At 37.3% G+C, this 27,751-nt stretch overlaps 1 protein-coding gene across 1 annotated transcript in view; it reads left to right on the top strand.

Annotated features, from left to right (window-relative positions):
• TRUB1 (TruB pseudouridine synthase family member 1) overlaps positions 1-18,942 on the top strand; it is a 37,594-nt gene extending 18,652 nt beyond the window's left edge. Inside the window, exons 4-8 of the mRNA XM_078434858.2 lie at positions 1,003-1,084; positions 11,885-11,957; positions 13,315-13,454; positions 15,524-15,580; positions 16,339-18,942. Coding sequence (XP_078290984.1) covers positions 1,003-1,084; positions 11,885-11,957; positions 13,315-13,454; positions 15,524-15,580; positions 16,339-16,598 — 612 coding nt within the window. The 3' untranslated portion in view covers positions 16,599-18,942. The remainder of the gene's footprint in view (positions 1-1,002; positions 1,085-11,884; positions 11,958-13,314; positions 13,455-15,523; positions 15,581-16,338) is intronic.
• Positions 18,943-27,751: the final 8,809 nt, after the last annotated feature.

Below are 27,751 nucleotides of genomic sequence, written 5' to 3'. Positions count from 1 at the left end.
TAGAAGGCGATTTCATCCACGGGCAACTTAGACTGGTATAAAATGCTTGTTCATGGGAATTTGAAGTTCTAATATTTTTCTCATTTTTGTCTCTGGTTCCTTTGCTAACATAATAAACGTGTCATTAATAAACTTATATTTCTACAAAGTACTTTGAGCTTCCTCTTTAAACAGTTGTCCACATAACTACAGAATCTTTTCAGTGGGAATTATATTCCTGGCATTTTTCTCACTGCTTCATGAGATGTTCCAAATAAAACTTGAATTTGACCAAAAGAAAGTAGTATAAACAGTATGTAATACAAATGTGCCCTGAGGTGAGAAGGAAAATAGTCCTCAGTTAACTGTGAACGATCAGTTCTTAGATGTGACTTTTTTCCTTTCAGAGAGCTTGGGAAGTAGCTATTTCTCTTTATTAAGAAAACGCATGTAATATTAAGGACACCAGCTCTGCTGTAGTAGTTTGGCTCACTTTCTGCATATTTAGCTTTTGTTTAAACATCTAACCAAGTTACTAAGATTAGTCTTCGTATTTCCTGTAAGAAGTAGTAAATGGATGTATTTTAAAATTAATTTTAATTGTATGTGTGGTAAAATTGTTGAGTCTTCTGATGGCCACATACCATTGGCCACGCCATTGTCCCATTCTCTCTACTCATAGGTATATCTGAAATTTTTCTTCCAGAATCAAAACTTCCCAGTTCCCAGAACTGGTCTTAGAAATTGGTTTGCAGCAAGCGTATGTTTATGAGCCGTAATTGTCAGTAAAATCCGGCTCTTCTATGTCGTGTGGGCTGGTGTGGGAAGTTCGTGAGCACTCCTCAGTTTACATAAGTGCTTCCCACATGTCACAAATTAACAACACAGCTGCAGTCGCTTATTTTTGCCTTTATTTTGTCTCAAGTTGGTAGGATTAGTAAAATTCTGTATAAAGCTTTAAGACATGCGTAAGTTTTTCTCTACCTGATGACCTATTTTTCTCCCTTGCTTCTTTTCCTCTAGAGGTACACCGCCATTGGGGAGCTGGGGAAAGCTACTGACACTCTAGATTCCACTGGCAGAGTAACAGAAGAAAAGCCTTATGGTATGATGTTCGTCTAACGTAGTCCTCTTTGTTCGTTCACGTTTAGACAAAGTTTCTGTGAATCCAGAATTTTTTTTTTAAATGTTTATTTTTAAGAGAGAGAGATACAGTGTGTGAGCAGGGGAGGGGCAGAGAGAGAGAGAGACACACACAGAATCCAAAGCAGGCTCCAGGCTCTGAGCTGTCAGCACAGAGCCTGATGTGGGGCTTGAACTCACAAAGCATGAGATCATGACCTGAGCCGAAGTCAGACACTTAACTGACTGAGCCACCCAGGTGCCCCTGTGAATTCAGAGTTTTAAAAATAAATCTCTTACCTGATATTACCAGTGATTACGATAGCTTTTAGTACATTTCTTTGGGTTAATAAAATTGACAGTTTTGATCACATCGTTGCTTATTTGGTATGGGTTTGTTTATAAAGATTTATCATTTGTCATAATTGCCTCTTTTCCTATAATCAGTTTCCTTTAGTGTTCAGAATTCTGCCAAATAATTCTCTTGCCAAAAAACGATTTATGGCTAGGAATTAGGACATTTTCCCTAGTAAACGAAAAAGCGGAGACACGATCTTGTTAGATTTTACCTGTGCCTTCCCATGGCTTATTTATTTATTTTGCAGTTATTTCTTAGCTTTTGAAATGCACCAAGTTCAGTGCTTTACAACTAATTATGTTCCTGTGCTTTTGCAGCATATAAGACAATATGACAGAGGGAAAGCTATTTCTCTGGAAGTAAAACACAACTCACTGGGGCCCACCTTAATTTTTCTACCATTCCTTCTTTTCCTCCTTTAAGTAAGGCTAGATAAGTGAGATGGTTTCCTAGCAACTCTCAGAGTGCAGCGCTATTCGTAATGCAGCCCTTGACGTTTTGTACAGTCCGTTCACCTACATCACAATGTCATCAGTCGTGAATTATTTGTAGGCTTTCTGCTGTGTGGGGTTTGTTTGTTTTTTTTGTTTTGTTTTCTGCTTGTGTTTAATGTTACCCCTTCTTAATTTAGCCATCTGGCTGTCCTGTGTTTTGTGTCGAATGCACTTACTGTATATTATGTATTGCCCCAGTGCTTAGGCCAACCTTCTCCTTGGTCATAGTAGCTTCACTTGTCCTGATAAGATTGATATATAACTTCGGATCCTCCTTGATAAATCAAGCAACATAATCAAAAGACAGATCACTGATTTATGTTGATTTTTTAAAGAAACAGATGTTGAGTTCTCCTTGAAATTATTAGGAAATAGCAGACCCTCACTTACTGGAAACCCAACCATAATTTTCAACCAGAAAGCTTTTAAAAAAGCACAGGGCAATAGGATGATGTCAGAGATTTCCAGAGTATATAAAATACCTATATAATCATAAAAATGGTGAGAAGGTGAAATTGATAAGACTTCTTGATGGGATGGGGTAGTGAAGGGGAGGACGTTGTCAACCATGACCTAGGTTTCTAGGTTTTAAAGCTGGTCATGTGATGGAGCAGTTCATTGAGTAGGGGATACTAGAATAGGACCAAGGTGATGAAAATACAGTTGACCCTTGAATAGCACAGGTTTGTCTTGTGTGGGTCCATTCATACATAGATATATATTTATGTATTAGAGAGAGAGAGAGAGAGAAAGTGTAAGAGCGGGATAGAGGGAGAGAGAGAATCTTAAGCAAGCTCCACACTCAGCACAGAGTCTGATGTGGGGCTCAATCCCACAATCCTTCGGGATCATGACCTGAGCTGAAATCAAGAGTTGGATGCTCAAACAGCTGAGGCACCCAGGCACCCCTATAAATGATTTTTTAAAATAAATACAATACAGTACTGTACATGTTTTCATTATGATTTCCTTAGAAACATTCTAGCTTACTATAAGCTATATATAATATAATATATAATATACAAAATATATGTTAATCATTTGTTTATATTATTGGCAAGGCTTTCAGTCAACAGGCTATTAGTAGCTAAGTTTTGGGGGAGTCAGAAGTTATACGTAGGTTTTTCACTTCATGCAGGTTCCATAACCCTAACCCCTGTGTTGTTCAAGAGTTAGCTGTACTTAAACATACCCTTTCTTCCTGCCCTTAAGCATTTTGGAGTTAAACTCTTCTTTGTATTGTGCAGTTTGTAACCTTACTTACTTTAAAGAAAACTTAGTTTGTTAAAATCATCTGATTATATGTTGAACTAAGTCATGGAAAAACTAAGTAACTTTCTTCAGGCCCTGAAAGGGAGACCTCCCTGTAGTTTATTGAATAGTATTTGTAGTCCCAGAAAAAATGACAGCTCATCGGGTTTGCTTATTGACATGAGTTTTGTGATTTAAATAAATTAGCAAATGTTTGTCATCTACTTAAACAGGTACCAAGGGGAAGGTAAATGAGACCTAGGCTGTGTCCTTTAGGAACTTGTGTCCTATGGAGAACTTTTGTGTTTAAATGGAAAATGGTCTTAGATTCTAGCCTCAGGCGATTCTAAACAGGTTTTCACCCACGTGACTATCTGGCCGACGTCCAGAAGTTATGTAGTACACAGAACAATTCATCGTGCTACCTGTCCTGCATGTTGTGAGACATCCAGCATCCCTGGTCCTCGAATATTAAATGCCGCTGATGTTGCCACCCTCCCACATCACTGTAACAATAAAAATGCAGTTTTTAATTGACTTTTGAGAACAGCTGACATATAGGTCAGGTAACTAAGGCAGTATGCAGTAAATGGCAAATGAATGCTCTTAAGTCATTTTTGTTCTATCTAGACAAATGCTGTTTTTAGCTGTTGTTTCAGATACCTGAAAGTTCACTCAGAAGAATAAGAAAACAAGTGTGGCTCAGTAGACTCAAAGCTCAAACCATATCAATAATAGGGCCCTTCTGTTCTTTCACGCACCTTCCTTTATCCCTAAATAGCTTTGACTGTTTGTAAATACACATTTGCGTGTTAATCCTGAAACTGTGGGGCTGAGACCTATCTCTTTTGGTCCTCACTATATTCTTGGTGTCTAGGACAATGTGTGGCATATAGAATAAAGCACACTGTACGGATAAATAAGGCAGGCAATAGAGGACGGCAAGACGGCAGCCGAGTCGCACAAAAGGCAGAGCATCCTCCTACCTTGTGCTGCTCTTTTCTTATCCCCATCCAGGTATTAAGTCTGGGGCACAATTGCTGGCCTGCGGACACTTGGCTTCATTGTGTTGATCTGCTCTTCAATGAGCTCAGGGCATGAGGACCATGGCTTCCCAGGCTATCTTAGATGTGAGCCAAGCTTCTGGGAAGGCCTGACTGCTCCTGTGAGAATAGGTTTCTCTCTCTTGTGGCTTTTTTATTGGGAGGCAAGAAAGGTGAAAGGAAAGTGGTATCTCATGCTAATCCTCTGTTCTAAACACTGCAACCCCTAGGTCCCAAGATAGGATGTTACAAGGTCTTTTCCAGTGTGTGTAGCTAATGTGTCTCATGGGAGTGGCTCCTCTCGGACTGTGGTTTGCTGCCCACACTTCCTGGAGGAAGCTGAGGAGTTGAATTGGATCTCAGATTGCAATTTAAACAACTAGGGCACACGCTCTAGTACGGCTGCTGTGTAGATAGGTATCAGTCAGCTTTTGGTGCCTTTTGTTTGTATTTAAACCTTTTTATTATAAAATATTACACAAATAAAGAAAAGTGAGCGAAACTTAAATTTACAGCTCAGTGAAGTATCACGAAGCAAACCTCAATGCAGCTACCAGGCAAGAAATAGAAGATTCCTAGAAACTCCTTTCGAGCCGCATTCCATATATAACATTCTTCTGTTGACATTTGGACTTTATGAATAAAGCTGCTATGTGTATTTTGTACCTGTTTGTTGGTGGACTCGTACTCATTTCTCTTGGAAATACACCCAAGTGGAATTGCTGGGTCATAGGGCAATCCTCCTGTACTGGAAATTATCGACAATTTTCAAAGTAATTGTGTAACTTTGGATTTTTACCACCAATAAATGGAGTTTCACTTGCTCTACATCCTGGGCAACACATGGCATTAGCAGTGTTTTTAATGTTGGCCATTCTGATGAGTGTGTAGTTTTATTTCATTGTGGTATTAATTTGATTACTAATGGGATTCAGCATTTTATCATGTGTTTTGGCTTCTTAGCCATATTCTTTTGTGTATTGTTCAGGTCTCTTGCCCATTTGCTTTTTGGGTTTTTTTTTTTTTTTTTTTTCTTTCTGTATTGAGTTGCCTTTTTAAAAATTGTAATTTGTATGAGATCTTTGTATACTCTGGGTATGTGTTCTTCTTTTGTTACGTGTGTTTTTCCTACCCTGTGGCATATTTTCTACCTCTCTTGATTGTGTCATGGCAAACAGAAGTTTTTAGCTTAAGTTTAGTTTACTTTATTAAGTCTTTCCCTTTGTGATTAGTCCAGTCCTTTTGGTACCCACTTAAAAAAAAAAAAATTCCTCCCCCAAAAGCATGAAGATATTTTCCTGTATTCCAGAAGCTTTATTGTTTTGCCTTTCACATTACATCTATAATCCACCTCCCCCGCCCCCCCCCCCCCCCCCCTTGTATGCATATTCCTGTATGGCCCAGCACTTTTCCCTACTGCATTGCCTCTTTGGTCACCGTCACGCACTTTATAGATAATGGGTTTGTTTGGAATCCATTTTGTCACACGGGTCTGTCTATTCTTGTGCTAACACTGAACTATCTTAATTACTATGGTTTTAGACTAGATCTTGATATCTGAAAGAGCAAGTGTATCTGATTTTTTATAGATTTTCCCTATAGGTTTTTTATAGCTTTCTTCTCAAAGTAAGAAAGTTACTTTCTGTACCTAACTTACTGTTTTTTATTTTTTTATTTAAACAGTTTTTTTAAGGTTTTATTTATTTTTGAGAGAGAGAGAGAGAGCTAGAGCTCCAGAGGGGGAAGGGCAGAGAGAGAGAGGGAGACACAGAATCTGAAGCAGGCTCTAGGCTCCGAGCTGTCAGCACAGAGTTGGACGAGGGGATCGAACCCACCAATCATGAGATTATGACCTGAGCCGAAGTCGGATGCTTATCCGACTGAGCCACCCAGGTGCTTCTGTTTGTTTGTTTTAAATAAGCTCTATGTCCAGTGTGAGGCCTGAACGCAACAATCCTGTGATCAAGAGTCACATGCTCTGCTGACTGAGCCAGTTGGGCACCCCAACTGTTTTATTTATTTATTTTTTATATCATGAGCACACATTGAATTTTATCAAATACTATGTCTTTAGCTGTTGATTTTTCTCCTTACTCAAATATTAAACTAACTTTACATTTCTAGAGTAAGCCCAAATTGATCATGATCTGTTATCCTTCATATAAATTGTTGGATTTAGTTTGCTAATATTTAGTTTAGGATTTTTGCATTTTTGTCTATGAATGAGATTACCTTCTGTTTTTCCTTCCTGTTAATATCCTTGACTGGTTTTAATATCAGAGTTATGCTGACTTCATAAAATAGGTTGGGGGGGTGGTATTCTCTCTCTTATTCTCTAGAATTTGTGTAAGGTTGGCATCATTTCTTTTTCAAATGTTTGGTAGAATTTATTGGTAGACATCTGGGGTTTTCTTTGTTAGGAAGGTTTTAATCATGGATTGGATTTCTTTTCTAAATATAAAATTTAGTATTTTTTTTATTTCTTGTGTCATTCTAGATAATGTTTTCCCTAGGAATTTGTCCATTTCACCTAAATTTTCAAACTTACTGGTATAGAGTTGTTTATAACATTCCTTTATGACCTTTTAATTTTGAAATGATATCAGACATATTTTTGTAGTTTTCAGTATGTAGATCTTTCACTTCTTTTGTATATGAAATCCCTAAATACTCCATATTTTTTAATGCTATTATAAGTTGAGTTTTAAAAATTTCGGTTTCTGATAGTTCATTCTTAGTATAGAGAAATGGAGTTAATTTTTAAATATTGGTCTTATGTCATTTGCCCTTGCTAACCTCACTAATTTGAGTCACTTTTGTGTAGATTCCTTGTCAGTGTGGATCTGAAGTAGACATTTTTCCAGGTCTCCATTAGTTCTACTGCTCAGACACGGCTTCTCTGGGGTCCCTGTCACATTCCCTGTGTGTTCAGCCAAGTTTCTTCCTTCTGGATGGTTGGAATTCATCCAACCTTATAAGAGCTTGCAAGAGCTTTGGTGGCAGTTCTTTGGTTAATTTTCTGGCGTCTGTCTTATGTGCAGCTTGGAATTGAGCTGGGCTCGAGTGGACCCCTGTAGACATCTCCTTCTCTGTTTGGTTCTCCCAAGTTCCAGCTGCTGCTGCTTCCCCAAATTCTGATTTTTATTCAGTGAGATTGTTACTGGCTGGCGGATTGTAAAATTCCTTGGTTCTTGTCTTCTTGAAGGAAAGAATTCAGTCGAGAGACTCCGTAGAGAATTAAACAAAGGTTTTATTTAGCAAAGGGAGAGTACACTCCAGAAGGGTAGCAAAAGAGCTTGGTCTACGCGAGATGATGCGGTGTCTGGGCGGAGACTGGGTGGTCCCTGGCAGTTTCCTACCTGCCGTCCTCCTTTCTCCCCTCCTGCTCAGGTCTGTCTAGCTGCCTCCAGTAGCAAGATTACAGTGCTCTTTTGGGATTCCCTTCCTTACATCACAGTTCAGAAAGTACCTCCAAGCAAAACAAGTGATCCTCAGAAAGGCCCTGCCTGTTTCTTTCTCTTCTCTCAGGGATGATAGTCCCAGCTGTCTGTTGTCTAAGGTTTGAAAACAATTGTGTATTATGTATTTTCCCAATTAAACAGTTTATAGTGGTAGGACTTATCCAGTAACAGTTACTCTGTCATGGTTGAATATTGTTTTTAAATCCATAGTTCAGTTAAGTATCGACTATTATGTTGTAAGTTCACAGGTACAGTCAACAGATTTTAAGCAAATAATATGTGATATGATCTTACATATATTAATTTTATGAGAATGACTTTTTAAAATTAATTTCAGGGGCACCTGGGTGGCTAGGTTGTTTAAGTGTCTGACTCTTGATATTGGCTCATGATCATGATCTCACAATGGTGGGATCAAGCCCGACATCGGGCTTCATGCCCAGCGTGGAGCCTGCTTGGGATTCTCTCTCTGCCCCTCCCCCACTTGCTCACTATCTCTCTCTCTCAAAAAAAAAAAAAATTAATTTCAGGGGTACGTAAGTGGCTCAGTTGATTAAGTGTCGGACATCAGCTCAGGTCATGGTCTCACAGTTTGTGAGTTTGAGCCCTGCTTCAGGCTCTGTGCTGACAGCTCAGAGCCTGGTGCCTGCTTCGGATTCAGTGTCTCCCTCTCTCTCTGCCCCTCTCCTGCTCATGCTCTGTATCTCTCTCAAAAATAAACATTAAAAATAATATATTATTTTCAAATGAATACTGCTGGCACATTGAAGATGATAAACAAAGAATAATTACCCAAGTCCTATGACACTTTTATCATACCCATCTTCTTTTACCAAATGTATTTCTTGGATAGTTATTGGATATAATTGCTTTAGAGATTTTATTCTCCATTTCTTTTTAAATCCTTTGGAGGTAGAGTCTTTATTGTTAATAATTATTATTTGGATTGGACTAATGGCAAGATTTAGAGATAGCCAGCATGCTTCACTACATACGTAGTGAACATAATAATCATATGATAAAAAAAATACTTATTTTATTCTAAAATAGTATATTCACCTTTATTGTAAAACAACTTGCTGCATAGACCTTCTGTCTGGTGATTCAAACTTCAGAAGAATCATTGGCCTGGGTGACTTTTTTTTTTTTTATTTTTATTTTTTAACGTTTATTTATTTTTGAGACAGAGAGAGACAAAGCATGAATGGGGGAGGGGCAGAGAGAGAGGGAGACACAGAATCGGAAGCAGGCTCCAGGCTCTGAGCCATCAGCCCAGAGCCCGACGCGGGGCTCGAACTCACGGACCGCGAGATCGTGACCTGAGCCGAAGTCGCACGCTCAACCGACTGAGCCACCCAGGCGCCCCCCCTTTTTTTTTTTTTTTTGGGTGACTTTTAAATGTCCTTTTGACCTTGAGATTCTATTATTCCTCAGCTGATTCAGCAAGAATGTCTTGAGTGCCACTGTAATTGTGTACCTTATATAAGAAGAAAAGCTGCCTTTGCCTTTAAGGGCCTTGGAATTTAATTGGTGAGATAATACCCGCCTATGTATAGTAGGTAACATTTACAAATTGTGTATGGTTAACTGCAGAATGAACAGCACAAACCTAAAATGCCTGAGATGTTAAGTCAGAGAAAGAGACCCTGGCAGAAGTAATGACAAAGAACACGTCTTGTCATCTTATGTTGGGGAGTGTGAGTAAAAGACAACAACTGAAGCAGGAAAAGGAGTATACATTCACAGGAATGTTAGGAAAGAGGCCAGCCTAGCAGAAGTAGAGAGCCGTTTCAGTTTCATTTAGTCTTATTTTGAAAATGTGTGGCTAAGCCATGGACTTAACAGTACGTTGGGATTTGCTCTGCAGTGGTATCAGCAGTGACACTTCTTCAGCAGCCGTGCTTGGTGGTAGCATTGGCCGCCTAGACTTGAAAGCGTTGCATCACTAAGGTGGCACCAGTGATTGTTGTAATGTTGCGGTAGAGCAAAAATTTCTCATGGGAAAATCCTTATCCTATCATGAGCTACAGCTGTTTGAAAACCAGTATGAACAGAATACCCATCTGAGAACTGTCTTTTTGGACTGTCAGGTGTTGGAGAAATTCTTTTGAGTTCTGTGGCTCTTCTCTGTTTGAGTCTAGTAGATTCTGGTCTTTTGTTTGACTTGAGACTCAAGGTCACACGAGGTTAAGACTGTCTCGCTGTGTTGATATTGAAACCTGGGCACAGTATTCCGTGCTGTTCTTTAATTTTTTTCTGGTGATACAGTGATAATTCAAGGCACATTAATTAGGTTTTGCTTAATGTTATTTTGTAAAATCAAATGTAACTATGTATTAGAATAAAAAGTTGAAATAAATGTCCTACAAAGTGAAAAAGAAGCGCTGTTATTTCTTTCCATTCACTGTGACCTAAACAAGTTATAGACTATTTCTATAATTATTGAATATGAAATATACATAGTCATCTATAAATATGAAAATCCCAAATACTGAGTTTCAATGTGTTATAGTTTTCATTTGTTAAAATTATAGAACTATACTTTAATATTATAGTAATATTTTATAGCTAATACAGTTAATATTTTGTGTGAAAGAGTATTAAAGGCTGGAAACATGATTAAGTAACATACCGAAAACTTGTATGTCTTCATTCAAATTTTCTAAAATCATTGTTAAAAAATGCTTAATAATCATGGTATCCTTGCTGTGTATATTGTCTTTTCGCACTGGCTTATTTTGAGGCAAAAGTCAGACTCCTAAGAGTGTTTGATGAAAAAGAACAGAGAAATTCCAAAAACAGTGAAAGGAGGGAAGGAGACAAATACAAGCTTTCTTGGGGACAGAACTGAATGGAAGTGTGTCAGTTTTATGCCACCGTAGAACTAGCAGGTAAACTTTTTGATGTGGTTGCTACTTAATAATCTTCAATGCTGGGGGCACCTGGGTGACTCAGTCCGTTAAGCATCCGACTTCAGCTCAGGTCATGATCTTGCAGTTCTTGGGTTCGAGCCCCGCTTCAGGCTCTGTGCTGACAGCGCAGAGCCTGAAGCCTGTTTCCGATTCTGTGTTCTCCCTCTCTCTCTCTGCCCCTCCCCCACTCATGCTGTCTCTGTCTCTGTCTCTCTCTCAAAAATAAACATTAAAAAAAAAAAATTTTTTTTTTAATCTTGAAAAAAAATAATCTTCAATACTGTGTACATTATTTACAGTATTTGATGCCTGGAGAAACTTAGATAACTTAAGCATATTTTTTTTTAAATTAAACTTTTAAATTGATTTTTTAGTTGACATTCAGTGTTACATTAGTTTCAGGTGCACAACAATGCTTACCATCTGTCATGATACGAAGTTACCACAGTATTATTGACTATATTCTCTATGCTGTACATTTCATTCCCATAATTTACTTATTTCATAACTGGAAGCTTGTATTTCTTAATACCCTTCACCTATTTTGCTCATTACGACTTGCCGTGGCGAGCACTGCGTAATGTATATGTCAGATCGCTGCATTGCACACCTGAAGCTAATATTAGCATTGTATGCCAATTATACTTCAGTTATTTAAAAAAAAAAAAAAACTTATATGAATTTTTCTACTTGTTTTCCGATCCCCTCATTTTTTAATGCTGTGGTACCTTTTCTATAGCTAATCCCCCATTTTTCTCAGCTTTTCTAAAGGCTGTAGTAAGCACCAGCTAAATGCATATAAGATGATGGAGTCATTTATTGGAGAAAAAAAACTGAAGCAAAGGAAATTTAGTCTTAATATTAGACAGTATAAGACTTTCTCCCCCTCTTATCTCATTAATGTGTATGTTATTCATCTCAACACGGTAGAATTTGGCCTACAAATATGTGTTGATAGAAAATTTTTAATTGAGGGGCTCCTGAGTGGCTCAGTTAAGCACCTGACTTCGGCTCAGCTTATAAGCTCACAGCTTGTGGGTTTGAGCTGCGTCGGGCTCTGTGCTGACAGCTCAGAGCCTGGAGCCGGCTTCGGATTCTGTGTCTGCCCCTCTCTCTGCCCCTTCCCTGCTCGTGCTCTGTCTCTCTCTCAAAAATAAATAAACATTAAAAAAATTTTTTAAAAATTTAATTGAAATTTCAGAGCGTTCAATGCTATGAAAATAGCACATATTCTGTAGTTGTTACCTTTTTCATTTTTTGGCAGATAAAATAACACAAGAAGATATTGAAGGCATTCTGCAGAAATTTACTGGGAATATAATGCAGGTACCTCCCCTGTAAGTTCACTTACTGAATTTGAAGAAATGTTTAATTTTTATTTTTCAGTGTTTAACATCACTTTAATGAGAAAAAAAAACAAACAAAACGGCTTCCTTCTGTGTATGGTGAAGCATGTTTTGATCTGACACAGCGTCTGCTCCAGTAGAGGTGGGCCTGACTTAGGCAGCTTGCAGAGCTTCCGGCACTCTCTGGGGCGGCGCGATGCCGTCTCCTCTGGCCCTGGACGCTGCCACGGCCTGACATCCGTGCCGTGCCAGTGCTGATGGGCTTCTGTGATTTGCACCCACACGCCTCAGGGCAGGTCTGGAGCGCAGAGAGGTCAGTTTTCCCCGAACTGCTGCGAGGGGCCCGGTCCTGTCCAGTGCCGCGTCAGAGCTGTGATTCGTAGTCCAGTGGGTACTTTTTTTCAGGCATCGGGACCATTTCCTGTGGGCCCAGAATCTTATGCTTCACAATTCTCAGCAACAAATGAGACAGATGAAAGTTATAATTTATTAAAAGTATAAGAATATTGATTTACCACTTAACCATATCTTTTGTGCACATTACCATTTCAAGCAAATTGCTTTTTATTTTAAAAAAATGGCTGTATCATTATGTGTCAGGCAAAGTTACTGACAGTTCTTTTAGCATTTAGTACTTTTTATTTTAAAATCTTGATTTTTTTTTAAGAACGCTGAAATATCTAACAGGGAAATGGGTCTTCATAATTTTGCTTCAAATGGAAGTTTTAAAAATTTTGTAGGATATGGATAAATGTTATTTTTGATCATTATTGTTATAAATAAAATATAAGTATGTTTAATTTATTTCAAGAGCAGTTTTAGAAATTTCTTCCCGGGACTGTTCCAAGGATTTCGTAGTCTGATAAAATTTTATCACACAAAGCTAAGATCTGTTAAGTAGATTATCTGCTTCTTTGCATTTTGAAATGTTTTGACAACTCGTATGTGAAAATGAATATTATTGTAATGGAAATTGTTTCAAGGAAACATAGTTGAGACCATTGTGACCAGAGGCCTTGTCACGGTGTCCTTGACCCAGAACCCGGACCAGTGAACGAACATTTGTATAGACCACCTCCACAGAGAAGGTGGAAGGGTAAAATTGACAATATTGCTCATTGGGTGCCAGATTAAGCTTTCGCTTCAAAGAGATTTAGGAATTCCATCCCTGGCACCATCATGGAACAGATTGGAAGGAAAAAAGGAGTCCGCCTGTCAGAGAGATTTTCCATTTAAGTGCCGCTCGGCATCCTTTCTTTCCATGCTGTGATCTGGAGTTATGCTCTCTCATTCTTTCTTAACCTTTTCTCTCTCCTTTACGCCCTGTCTCTCTCCCTCATCTTGCAAGCTATTCTGCATTAAAGAAAGACGGACAGAGACTTTCAACCTTGATGAAGAGAGGTGAAATAGTAGAAGCGAAACCTGCCAGGCCAGTTACGGTGTACAGTCTCTCCCTTGAGAAATTCCAGCCACCATTTTTCACACTAGGTAAGGTGGAAAGACTTGAAATCACGTGTAGTTACGTGTACTTTTATCTCGCATTCAGCTGCTTTCGTGTAGTTTAATGGATCCCTAGGATATTGGAGATTTTTTTAAACTTGAATTTAGGCAAGGTTAGCATTTGTTAATACCTTTTCGAAAACACATTTGACAAACATACTGATAGCTACATGGAAGTTCAGAAATGCTCTCCTAAATGCTTTTCTTATTATCTTATATATAATAATATAAATATCTCTATATTGTAATATACCTATTATATTATAAAGTTGGAAATAACGTACCTTCGATCTCTAATGGCAAAGAGTAGGTAAGGGATATACACTTTCAAAATTTTATATCTTGTGTTTTTACTCTCTTATGGATGGGTGTTCCGCCATTTTGGCTAGTACCTGGTAGTGTACATTCAGCTTTAAAATTTAATTTGCCCTTTTAAAACAAAGCATTTTTAGTTTTTGGACAAGAAATTCTACGGGTAGAGTCATTATTTCTCCCCCTTCTTTGTTACCTGCAAGTTACTGCTAAAGATCTTGACAATGTGGAGACAATGGGTAAGGCACAAGTATTTGCTTACACATGGGGTACATTTTAATTCAGGTTATCAATTTGAATGTATCTACAATTTATATTTGAAATAAATTTAAAAACCAAAACGTTTGTCTCTATTGTTTGGGAATTTGATGATCTCTTATAGTTGCAGAAAGTAGTAGCTGAAGCCACGAACATCTATGAGCTGTGAAGAATTGAAAGCTGTGGTTCTTCTGAATTCTCAGGCTTCCTTAAACTGATCCTGCTCTTTCTTAATTTCACAGTGACTACTAACTAGGATTCCCTTGAGAAATAATTTCCCAAAACTTTTTTTCCCCTATATTCTATTGCTTTGACATACTGTTTAAGGTGTATTAAGTTCCTATAGAATGTGGTTTTTGTACAGTTAAAAAAATGAAGTCACTTCTTTAGTTTCCTGATTTTAAAATATTTGACAAATAATGAGAAAAATATACTAAAAAATACCTCATTCCATGAAAACAAAGCAGCTGGGTCGGCACGGTAGATATTATCTATGAAAGGAGGAGAAGCTTGAATTTTTCTGATTGCATTTTAGTTGTAAATAGTTATTACGTTCACTTATTTTGTAATAGGCCAAAAGAGTGTCTTTTCACCAACATCAAATATAGTGCAAGAGTGATTATATACCTACTTTGATCCTCGTGCTCGTTTTTTAATCTCAGCTGTGGTTCCCAACCTTGAGCCGATGGGGAAGAAAAAAGAAAATCCCCAGGTAGTGAGTTTTGATTAATTCCCTCAAGTGGCTTTCTTTGTAGGATAAGACTATAAGCACCAGGAATGTAGTCCTTTGTGTGGAAATTCAGGATGTCTTGTGGACGAATGAAAATAATCCAGAGCCCTGCTCTTAACCAATAAGCACATAATCTACTGTGAAGATGTTTACATATGCAGTCACTCTGGAACATTGTGTAATTTTAGTTATTTTATGACTTCTTCAGGAATATTTCCAAGAGAACATTTACATAGACTGAGCTCTCCATGTAGTATATTTTCCCAAACATAATTACTATCCCTGATACGGGGTTTTTGTTGTATTTTTTGAGTGTACCCATCTGACAATATCTTAAAAATCTACAGTTTCTGATAGCGAAGCTGAGATGTCCCACCTATTTAAAACCGACTAACTGGAAAAGGTGTAAAAATCTGAAAATGTTTTTTTAAACGTCCAGCTCATAATATCAAAGCTGAGACTCCTCACTATTTAAAACCTATTAAAGGAACAAGGCTAAAGGAATTACGTGGTGTGACTTGCCAGTTTTTTAAAAATGTGTTCATGAGTTTCTGCTGTTTGCTCTCTCCACACTCTGACTTTTCAATCTCACAAACACATATGCTATTGGATGAATAATTTATGTTTTAGCACATAAATATTTTATCACTCGATTGTTTGCATAGTGCATTTTTACATTTGTTTAGGGGCATCATTTCTATGTAAAGTGGATTTCATGGGAGGTTAGCAATTTACCATGTCACTGTTAACATTCCAGATGTTGAATGTGGAGGAGGTTTTTATATCAGAAGCTTGGTCAGTGACATTGGCAAAGGTAAGCATAAAGATGAATTATGAATTATCATTTAGAGAGTAATACTCGCTTTTGATGGGAAGAGGGAATTTTCTATTTTTCATATCTCTGAGTGCCGGCCTTAGGGAACTGTACCCTTGCTGCCTTCAGCTTCAAAAGCATTGTAGGTTTATGGCATACAATTATCAGCATCAGCAGCTGCAGTGAGATGCTTGTAACAACAGGAGACAAAGAGAGAGAGAGGAGCAGAAAATGAAGATGGGAATAATGAAGGCAAGAGCCAACATAATTGCAAGTATGAAAGATTTTAACTCAAATGGGATAAGATAAAAAGATGGATCCGTCTCAAAGTTACTTTCATTGATGCAAGTAACATTTTTTTTTTAGAAACTGGAAGGCATAGTCCTACAAACAGCTAGAAAGTTGCAGTCCTGGCCCTGCCATTTCCTGGCGGTTGTGGCACCGGACAGGTCAGGTTACCTCATCTGCAGATGAGATTAATAGTTCCCTCCTGGGTTTGCTTCACGGTTAAGTAAGAACAGTCTGTGTAAGTTCCTTGTGGCCTTTGAAGCAGTTTATAAGGTGAGTTACTAAATACCATTTTGCTACTTCGTCATTTGTCAAGGCTCTTGGTTCTTAGATTAGCTTATTAGTTTTACATTTGGGGTGGTTTTGAGAGGTTTGAATCCGAGGTGTTCTGTCATTTGAAAAATCATGATGACTGTGGACTACTGAATCGTTGACCCTGTGGGTTTTCTTTTCGCCTTTTGTTTCCGTAGAACTGTCTTCCTGTGCCAACGTCCTAGAGCTGACCCGAACCAAGCAGGGCCCATTTACACTAGAAGAGCATGCCCTTCCTGAAGACAAGTGGACAATTGATGACATCGCCCAGTCTCTGGAACATTGCTCGTCTCTTCTCCCGGCAGAGCTGGCACTTAAAAAGTCAAAACCTGAGGAGTCTAATGAACAAGTTTTGAGCTGTGAATATATAACCCTAAATGAGACAAAGGGAGAAGAGGATATAATTAAGGCCTCTTAAGATTGGCTTGGGGTTGTCGTCATTTCTTGGTTGACATTTGAGTCCTGTGTACAGAATGGCAAGCTACATGCAAGAGATGAACAACTGTTCTTTTTTTCTTCCCGCATGATTTTTTTTTCGCATGAAGAAAAATGTCCATCATTGACAGTTTCTCTGGTGTACAATTTATCTGCTCTACATTATAAATAGCTTTGCAGTGACTTATTCAGTTCTTTGCCTCACTGTGAAATGTTTTAGGATGTTATGTTGTTCAGTTGGATTCAGGAAAATCAACCTTCTGATTTGGCTCTTTCTTCAGAGTCTTTTTCTAATCAAAGAAAAAGAAATACAAGCTATAAGTTTCTTTGGTGTCACAAGACTGAATGTAACTTTGACTTTGACTTTATTTTGGCTTCCTAGTGGCTCTATTATATTGAAGTTCTTATGTTTGAAAAGACCATTATTTAACTTACATTTTGGAGTTTACAGTTATTAACATTTATTTGACAAGACTTGTACTTAACCTGGTAATAGCTATGTTTGTTTAGCTCTTGGAAACGGATAAACTTTTATAATAAATATTTGTAAATAAACCAAATTGTTGCTGCTACCACTAACAGAATGTAAGAAGACTAAATATTTAGTTAGATTCACGTCTACCATGAGCGCAAAGGACAGCCCCGTGGCTTATACTTGGCAGCTACGTGATCTTTTCCTGGTGATTTCATCCATACAATCAACCGCCCTGTACCAAGTTACTAAATAGCATAATTTTTTAAAAAGTAAGCCAAGGAATGTGTCTTCAGTTTAAAATTTCTTTTGTCTACTTTTTAGTATTTATTTATACCTCTACAGGGCATTAATCCCTGTGATACGGTTTTTTTTTTCTTTAGTTTGCTCTTTCAAATTATATTTATAGACGTCGAGATAGCTACCGTACATGTCTAGCTAATCCCTTCTGCTCTAAATATTTTAAAAGTTATTCTCCAACATTTTCATTCAAATAGCTTACTGAAAGTTCCCTAACCCTTTTTAACATAATTTTGGAAATGTAGTCACAAAATGGTACGTTTCACATATAATGAGTCCTTCATATTTTTATTATGGGAAAGCAATATATTATGTGGCCAGTCTTTAGAAATGTCCAAATTCTGCTTCGTTTATTCAGATAAATATAGTTTCTAAAGGAAGAATAGTTTAAAATTTCATAAATCAGATGTTTCTAGATTTTTATGGATTGCCTCTCTTTTAAAAGTAGTTGCCTGTTTGCAATCTCCAAAAATTTTAAATCTGTAAAGTCATGGGATTTTATTTGTAGTTAACTGAATATAAATTCAGTACGAAAATTTATAAAGCATATATAGCTTTTTATATATGGAGCGTTTTATCACATTGGCAAGGTATCTTAAATGAAAATATTAAAAGTAATTCTGACACACAAAACTGTAAGGAAAAGAGTTTGCTATCTCAATGCATTAACATAAAATACCAAACACACAAATTTGTAAGTTTACAACTTTATTTATCTTGTGCCCCGCAGTTTGTCCCACTCAGAAGTGGAGTCTGCCTCTGTCTGCTGGGGTGGCCCAGGTGATAGGTCATCAGGCATTGCCAGTTAAGGTCCAAATAGAGGAAAATTTAGGTTTTAGGAAACAGTTGGGGCATTTCTGCTCTATTTCTCAACTTAAAAATTGCCATGTATAAATTTACTGGTGGAGAAGAGTAGAGATTATATATCTTTTTCTTAATATTGAAAACATTGAAGAAAATTTTGCCAAATAGAAAAATTACCCACAATCCTCACCATCCTGATGCAGGGACTTCAGAACTTTAATTTTGTATTACCATTTTCCCTTTTTTGGTTTACATAATTACAGTCTTAAGACACCTAAATTTTCTAATCGACTATTTTTTCATTTCATGTTCTGAGATTCTTTGTATTTACTTTTGATAATTATTATTTTAATCATATTACTTCATATTCAGTTTATTTAAACCATTATCGTAATTCTTGAACTCTGAAGTTATTTTCAGTTTTACTAGGATCAATTCCTGGGAGTGGGATTATTGGCAGAATAAGAACACTTTTATGGCTCTTCGTATGTTTGCCTTATTGCTTCCCAAAGAGTTATAACATTTTACACTGGCACCATTTAAGTATCTCCGTTCATTAAAAGTTTACAGCTTTGGGTGGATGTTTTATATGTTGTTGCTAAGGTAGTAAGTATAAGAGTTCAAAACTGCTCTTAATTTGCTTTTGTGTGACTTTTTCGTATACTTTGTTCATTTATATAAGTAAATGTCTTAATGGTTTCTTTATACATTTGTATGAGTTATTTCTGCAGTAAATACTTGGTAGCAAGTATTTTCGTGGTCTGTTGTCTTTTTAATTATTTTCATTTCATTTTTCATTTTTGCTAACTAGATTTACGAATGTTAATAACTGTTCCCCTCTTATAGTGGTCAGATTTATGAATATATGAATAGTTAAAATTATTTTAACTTTAAAGTATTCTTAACTCATACACAGCTGAAACTGATCAAAATGCTCTGAAAAGTTCCAAACTCATCGATAAATACTAGACTCTCAGGAGAAAATGAATTTAAGTACTGATTGTTTTGTTTTTTTCATTATGTAATTCTAGGCCTAAATTTAATGACATGGTAAAGCTGTTTTACTTGTAAGAACTTCTTCCTGAAAATGTTTCAACCTGGAACATACCAAATTACTTTCTCCACTTTAGTTTTTTTGTATTTCTGAAAAATATTTTCATCTTAAAAGTCATCACAGGTGGTCATAGGATTATTTTATGTATGATTTTGAAATATATGAGCATTAAAAATAATACAGATTTTCTAATTCAAAATCATAAAATTTGAATAAGGGCTAAGCTCACATTTTCTTATGCTGACTAGATCTTTTCCTCTTAAATACTTGAATTAATACAAGCTACTGATCCATCATCAGAAATGATTAATTTTGTAAAAAAAAAAAAAATAGTGCTTTATATATCAGGTCTTCAGTGCATTTTATACTTCTCTGACCAGTTTGAAATTTGTGTCAGACTTAAAATGGGTACTTAGAGGTTCATTTAGATTGTGAGTTCTATTTCAAAGGAAGAAAGTAATTTACCTTCTGTCATTATGTATATAATAGAGAAAATGTCATTGAAAAGGCACTCTAAAATGTTGGAAAGAATTTAAAGAGAGGAATATAATAGATAGCTTATGTATTGAAATCGTTATGATGGCCTTGTAGTCAAATCTTGAGAAGACTTGTCCCGACACTATTTCCTTACAGTATGTGTGGGCAGCCCTAGCCTGGCCTAATCATTAAGTATCATTTGTTAAACACTTACTACATGGCATTTGAATCAATAATGCCTCATATTTTCAACTTGAGTTCAATTCTCTTGATGAACAGGAATATTTCAGATTGCTGTTATAAATGGTGATACCAGCAGGAAAGTTGAAGTCAGAATTTACTATTTTGTTCTTCTTACCCATGACTCTTTTTTTTAAAAATTTTTTTTTTTTAACGTTTATTTATTTTTGAGACAGAGAGAGACAGAGCATGAACGGGGGAGGGGCAGAGAGAGGGAGACACAGAATCGGAAGCAGGCTCCAGGCTCTGAGCCATCAGCCCAGAGCCGGACGCGGGGCTCGAACTCACGGACCGCGAGATCGTGACCTGAGCCGAAGTTGGACGCCCAACCGACTGAGCCACCCAGGCGCCCCTTACCCATGACTCTTAAAATATAACATTAAGATAGTTTCTGTCTCCACTATTAATCAGCTTTTTGATCCAGGCAAGTCAATCTTTCAGGGCCCCAGTTTTCTTATCTTTGAAACAAAGGGGGCGGACCAGTCCATCTCTAAGAACTTTTCCATCTCTAAAATAGTAGGCTTCTGAGTACAAAATAAATGTGCATTTCTTCAGAAACTCATAATCTGAATTCTCTTCCTTTGTCACTTTGAATAGTGCATTTCTTCCATCCAGTTGTATTAGATTTACGTCCCATCTTCTCATTTTGTTTTATGTGTCTAATTACTCTTTCATATTTTCTCTCTCTGCCCTCCGTGCTGTAGCATGGGGAATTTCCTTGAATCTTTTGCACGTAATGAATCCCTTCTGCTATTTCAGTTTACTGCTTAACAATATATTCATTTTAATGATTATTGTATTTTTAGAAAATTTCTAGAATATTTTTTTCAAAATCCCTCTTGTGTGCCGTCTTGTTCTTTCATCAGATTTTAGTTTAAATATATATATTTAAATACAGCTTAAATAGTATTTTTTTTTACTTTCGCTGAAAATATCTATACAGAAAATTGCACATATCATAAATGTATAGCCTGATGAATTTTCACAAGGCAAACACACGTGTAACTGGCGACCAAATCAAGAAACTGAACATTACTAGCCCACCAGAAGCCGCCTGAAGTTCTCTTCCAGTCACTAGCCACTGACCCCCAACCTACCACCAAGGGTAATCACTTCTAACATTATAAATTATTAATTTTCTTTTGTGCTTTATATATACAGAAGCATGCAATATATACTCTGATGTCTGGCTTTTTATATGGATTTTTTAATTTACTTCCAAGTTAGCATATTGTGCAACAATGATTTCAGGAGTAGATTCCATAATGCCCCTTACCCATTTTAGCCCATCCCCCCTCCCACAACCCCTCCAGCAACCCTCTGTTTGTTCTCTATATTTAAGAGTCTCTTCTGTTTTGTCCCCCTCCGTTTTTGTATTATTTTTGCTTCCCTTCCCTTACCTTCATCTGTTTTGTATCTTAAATTCCTCATGAGTGAAGTCATGTATTTGTCTTTCTCTGACTTATTTTGCTTAGCATAATACACTCTAGTTCCATCCATGTTGTTGCAAATGGCAAGATTTCATTCTTTTTGCTTGCCAAGTAATACTCCATTGTATATAGATACCACATCTTTATCCATTCATCCATTGATGGACATTTGGGGTCTTTCCATACTTTGGCTATTGTTGATAGCACTGCTATAAACATTGGGGTGCATGTGCCCCCTTCAAAACAGTACACCTGTATCCTTTGGATAAATACCTAGTAGTGCAATTGGTGGGTTGTAGGGTAGTTCTATTTTTAATTTTTTGAGGACCCTCCACACTATTTTCCAGAGTGGCTGCACCAGTTTGCATTCTCACCTGATGTCTGGCTTCTTTTGCTCAAAATTACATTTGTGAGATTCTGCCATCTGGTTGCCTATGGTTGTAGGCTATTTATTCTCCTTATTGTTTAGTATTCCATTGTGTGAATATACCGCCCTTTATTCATTGTACTGAATGACAGGCACTTTATTAGCTTTCAGCTTTGGGTGTTTTTTTTTTTTTAGTATTCCATTATATCTTACTCATTCTATCTCAATTTTGGCTTGCTACTTCTGCCTCTTTTAAAAGATGCCTCAGTGTTTGATGTAGGATTTATGATACACGTCTTCAACTTATCACAAATTCCCTTCATTGTACCACCTCATCTATCATGTAGACACCTTATAATAGTATATTTCCATTTCTTATCTCCAGTCTTTTGTGCTGTTTTCATATATCTTACTTTAACATATAAACCCTATAATATGTTGGGATTTTGTTGTTCTTTGTTTTTACTTTATCTCTTTAGACCATGGTTCAGCAAACCTTTTCTGTAAAAGTCAATTGTAAATATTTTAGAGTTTGCAGGCGTATGGTTTCTCTCTCTTGCAGCTATTCACCTTTGCCACTAGCACGAAAGCAGCCACAGACAATACACATAAATGAATTATGTTCCAATAAAATATATTTACCCTCATACTGTAGCTTGCTGACCACTGCTTTAGTCTGACAGTTATCTTTAAGATTAAAAATTGTAAAAAAAAAAAAAAAAAGTATATTTATCTACGTCCTGGTGTTCTTCATTTTTCTTATGGAGAACCAAATTTCTTTCTGCTATCATACTCCTTCCTCCTGAGTAAATTCCTTTAATATATTTTTAGCACAGGTCTAAGAGCAATGAATTCTCTCAGCTTTTGTCTGAAAAATGTTTATTTCATCTTCATTTTTGGAAGATATTTTTGCTGGGTATATAAATCTAGGTTGGTTAACATTTTTTTCATTCAGCACTTAAATTGTATCATTTAATGATCTTCTGAACTGTATAGTTTCTGTTGTCTACAAGGTTTTATTTTTTATTTTTAGCAGTTTGACCCTGACGTATCTAGGTGTATTTTTCTTTGTATTTACTCTTTTGGGGGCTTCTGAATTTCTTGCATTTTAGTTTGTTTTCTTTCGTCAGTTTTGGAAAATTCTCAGCCATTTTCTTTTCAGATATTTATTCTACTCCATGCTCTCTTTTTTCTCCTGGGACTCAAACTATTATTATATTCAACCATTTAAGTAAGATTGGCATGTCGCTATTGGATGCTCTGTTGTTGTTGTTTTTTTTTTTTTTTCATTTAGATTTCAGTTTGGGTAACTTCTAGTGACCTGTCTTGAAGTTCACTGATTCTTTCCTCAGTCCAGTGTATAGATACACCTATTAAATTCATCTCTGATAGCGTGTTTTTAATTCTAACATTTTGATTCAGTTCCTTTTTTTCTGGTTTTTATCTCTCTACCGAAATTCCCTTTCTGTTCATACACGTTGTCTACCTTTTCCACTGAGTCCATTAACATATTACAGTTATTTTAAAGTCTTTGCCTGTTAGTGCCACCATCTGGGTCATACCTTAGTCTAGTTCTGCTCATTGTTTCGTCAAAGTCTTTTTCTTTTCTTGTGTGTGTGTTTCATAGTTCTTGATTCAATGCCAAATACTGTGCATAAAGTGGACTGAGGTAAATAGTATTTACATCTGGAAATGGGCACACATCTTCTATCCAGCCATTAGTGTGTGACATTAGGGCAGTCTAATCAATGGTTGAAATAGGTTTGGGTTTGTTGTTATTCTTACCATTAATGTACCAGACTTCTAATTGCTATAGAAGTGAGTAAGCTGCTGCCACTGTGTTTAGTGGAGTCGTGAACTGTGGGATGATTTTTCTCAGTTTTTCCCTGCATGCTCACATTTCAACAAGTCCTTCATACCTATGCCACAGAAGGAGTGTGACCTATGCTTTTTCACCTCTCCCAGGGGTGAACTGCTGTTGCTGGTTACTCGGTGGGCTTCAAGGAGGGATTTCTTGGTTCTCTCATCCAGCCTCAGTCTTGTGCTCTTGGACTTCAGGAGTGGGTTTTTTGGGGGTTTTGTTTCTTGGTTTTTGTTTTTGTGTGTGTGTTGTTGTTGTTTAGCAATTCTGCCCTTTCCCAGTAGTAACAGATCTCCACTTTGTATCAGTGCAGGATCCTGAGCCAAGCTCATTTTTTACCCTTCCTGCAGTGGCAGGCAGCTTTTGCTTCTGCCCTTCTACCAAAGGCAATGGATCTTTGCTTGGGCCTCTTTTTTCTCCCCTCAAAGTTTATGGTTTTTCTTCTTATAAGGGAAGGGTTCATGTAGTGGGTGGGTTTTGTGCCTGTGTGCTACCCACAGGGTCTCTCTCAGGACTCCTGCCCTGCCCTCAATCTTTCTTACATGCACCAAGTGGAGACCCATGGAAAAGAACTAGAAAGAGACTTCCTTTCTGTCTGGAACTCTCCAAATTCCTAAATTGTCATTCTTGGCCTTCAAGAATTTATTACAATTTCAGCTGTTTTCCTCTTACCTGCTTTGATGAGCTTACCTGAGTTGCAAAACTCTAATGTTGTAGTTAATTTTATATCCTTAGAAAATATGTTGATCCATTGACTCATGGCAGAGCATTTCATAAATTAGCATTCATGTGTTTAAGGTGCTTTGAAATCATATGACTTTTGATTCTTCCAGTATAGGTGAGAAAATTAGAGCGTAGAAAGTAACTTTTCTCAACTCCAAATTAATGCATTAGTCAGAACAGAACTTAGAGACCAGGTATCTTAAGTCATTAATAATCTTTTGGTTCACAGAATTGACCATATGAACCTAAAGGTGACGAATAGGTGATTTTATTTTATACAATTTAAATATGTCAATTGTCAAATATTCATGACTACTTTTGCATGGGAAAACCATATATAGCATACAAAAGAAGTCTTGAAGATATAGTCCAAGCCTTTAAGAGGTTTTCACTCACTTAGTTCACTTACTTCCTACATATAAAAAGAGGAGTATGGTCCAATACTGATACCCATGAGTATTGGTATTTGCCAAAAAGTGCTAATGATGTTTCGTGGAGCAATGATTAGTTTTGCAAACGTCTGTTGATCTCCAAATGAGAACAGAGGAGGGAAATCACCTATCTAGCGATGACAATAGGTGCATCGAGGAGGAGGGCCTTGAACAGTAGATAATATTCAAGGCATTAAGAAAGGAGGGGGGAGTAGTTCCAGCCAAGAGAGCAGTGTACCAGGCCTATTCAGTCAGGAAAGAGAAGGTCCAGGTGGAGAAGAGCAGTTGCATTAAGATGTGGTCGGAAAGGCAGACTGGCATTAGGTCATTTGGAACCTTGGAAGCCAGAAATGAGTAAAGCTCCAGAGGAGGGACTGGTTTACATGGGTGCTTTATTTTAAGGAGATTACTCTGGTAGTGATGTGTGGCAAGAGCTGAAGAGGTTGAGACAGGAAGCAGACAGCCCAGTTTGAATGGAATTGGGTGCACGGATTCAGGACTGAGACAATAAAAAAACTCCAAACTAAAGTATCATCAGCTAATCTATGTTCAAAGGGACACTTTAAAGGAAAATTGACCTTATTCAGTGACTTATTAGGTAGTTGAGGGCTAGGGAATTGGAGGACAAGATGATTAGCAATAGCCATCAAATACTGTATCTAAAGGGAACGAATCTGAATTTGTGTAGAAGAGTAGCATTTTCTTGGGTGCCGGGTAATTGGTAGAGGCATCTATGCTAACAACAGCTATTGTGCTTTGTTCCTTTTGAAACCACTAATAGTTCTCCCCTAACCAAAGAGCCTCCTAGAAAGAACCACACCTCCTCATTTCTCTCCAGTGTTTGGCACATAGTAGGTTTGTTGAATTTAATCTATGGTTAAAGATTCCCGATTATTATTTGAAATATTAAGTCATGCTCAGGGTAGGGAACATGGGCTCTGATGTTGTAGCTCTTCCAAGCTCTACTGCTTTTCGCCAACTATTAACCTTAGGCAAGTTAATTAACTTCTCTGAGCTCCCGTTGCCTCATTTGTAAAGTGGGGATATTAATAGTGTCTGCTTCGTAGACTTGTGAAGTCTCAATTGGGTCATTCAGGTTAAGTGTTTAGTAGGACTCTTAGAACTTAGTAAATAGAAAACAGAAGCAAATGCCATATACCTGATTGATACGTAAGGGAAGGATAAACCTGAAATTCTCATGGCATATGGTTCAAAGTATACATTTCAACCATGCTTTATAAGATATTGTTTTGATAGGAAGAACGGAGTTGAAACAAAGAACTCCTGGCAACACAGATTATTAAATGGTGCAATAGGCCATTGGTGCAAGCAGAAAAAGTTGTTAGAGAATGTAGATGTTTACCTCTTGTATATTAAGTGTACTAAAGCTTACTAAATATGTGTAGATATATCTACACACACATACATACACACACACACAAACATACATGCCATTAAAGTCAATAAATCTTTTGCATTTCTGTCGTCGTATTTGACCCTCCAACAGTCCTGTGAAGTAGGAAGGCTCAGTCTTTACTTGTCATTTAGGTGAAGAACTTGGAGTCACGTTGAATACTAGGTGACTTGCCAAGGGTCACATCGCCAGCGTGGCAGAGCTGGGTCTCTGTACTCTTCTGGTTCCAAAATACTGTTTCTATTACATCTGGAGAAAAGTGATCTGAAGCACAGATGTTTAGCGGGAGGAATGAAACACATGCAGTAATGCCAAAAAATAACTGGGCACAAAAGCAGAAAATAAGACATTTGTTTCTGTTCTAATATGACAGAAAATAAGGCCCTTGTGGTTTGGGACTGAGCATTCAGAGAAGAAATGGGGAGTGGTTTGATTTGGGTGACACTGCTCTTGGAACGCTGCATCTGGTTCTGGGCTACTCATTACTAGGCTTATGGAAACCAGCTGGACAAAGTTCAAAGCCAAGCTCCGAAATGATTAAGAGGCTGATGGCATTGATTAATAAGGAAAGACTAAAAGCATTAGATATGTACAGCTCAGCCAAGCAAAGACGAAGGCAAAACAAGCTAAATGTATACAAATATCTGAAGTGTGTAAACATTAAAAAGTAAGATTATTTAGCGTGATACATGAGTATGATACGCAATAGGATGAAAATTTAAGCAAAGTATAAAGGAAAATTGTTTGATAATCGATGAAGGCTATCTGTGGCATAGCCTTTCCATAGAGAAGCAATAGAAATCGCAAGTCTTAGGACGACTTCTAGCTATTACATGACGTCAGAGGATCGTTGTTCATTTAGTCAGGTGTAGTACTATCGTATAACCACAGCAATAGTAGTAATATAAGAAAACGTGTAGTGTATGAACCCCTGGCCTCCTTTAATAGAAAGGCCTTCCTGCCACACAGGCAGGCAGACTTCTGGTTGACCAAGGCCTGCAACATAGGGGTAAGTGTGTCCACCATCTTGCTCTGGCATTGCAGACTGAGTGGACTGAAGGACTCTGAAACGGTAGATAGTAAATCCAAGAAAATTGTTAGAATTGTAGGCCTCTGGTTGTAGCTTCAGGAGGTAGAATTTCTAAGATGCAAGAACAGAGAGCTGGATTGTTGAACCATTAGCAACCGACCTCTTCTGTCTCTTGTTCACAGAAAATAGTGGCTCTTGAGTAGCGGTCTACATGCCTTGGGATGACCGAATCTTATCCTCTTGAATGAAGAAACACTTTGCCTTTCGTTTGTTGAATTTGAAAAACAAAAAGAGGGGTAATTCATAAGGTAAAGTGAAAGTTTTCAAAACCTAGCAATCATCTATGAAATGGAAATTTAATTAAAAAAAACCATCTTCTCTCCTGTGGCTTCTCTAGGCAGATATGAATGTTTAGGGCCAGAGATTTAGGATGCTTTTGGAATGTGTGCCCTCACTCTGCTCTTTTGTTTGTAGAGGAATATAAATATTTTATCTGAATTTCACTGGTGGAAATCAAGCATGAACACAGACCC

This window comes from Panthera onca, chromosome D2, assembly GCF_046562875.1.
Source record: "Panthera onca isolate mPanOnc1 chromosome D2, mPanOnc1 haplotype 2, whole genome shotgun sequence".
Classification (NCBI taxonomy): Eukaryota; Metazoa; Chordata; class Mammalia; order Carnivora; family Felidae; genus Panthera; species Panthera onca.
The sequence above is the reverse complement of the archived record's forward strand: the minus strand, read 5'-3'. Positions and strand labels throughout refer to the sequence as shown.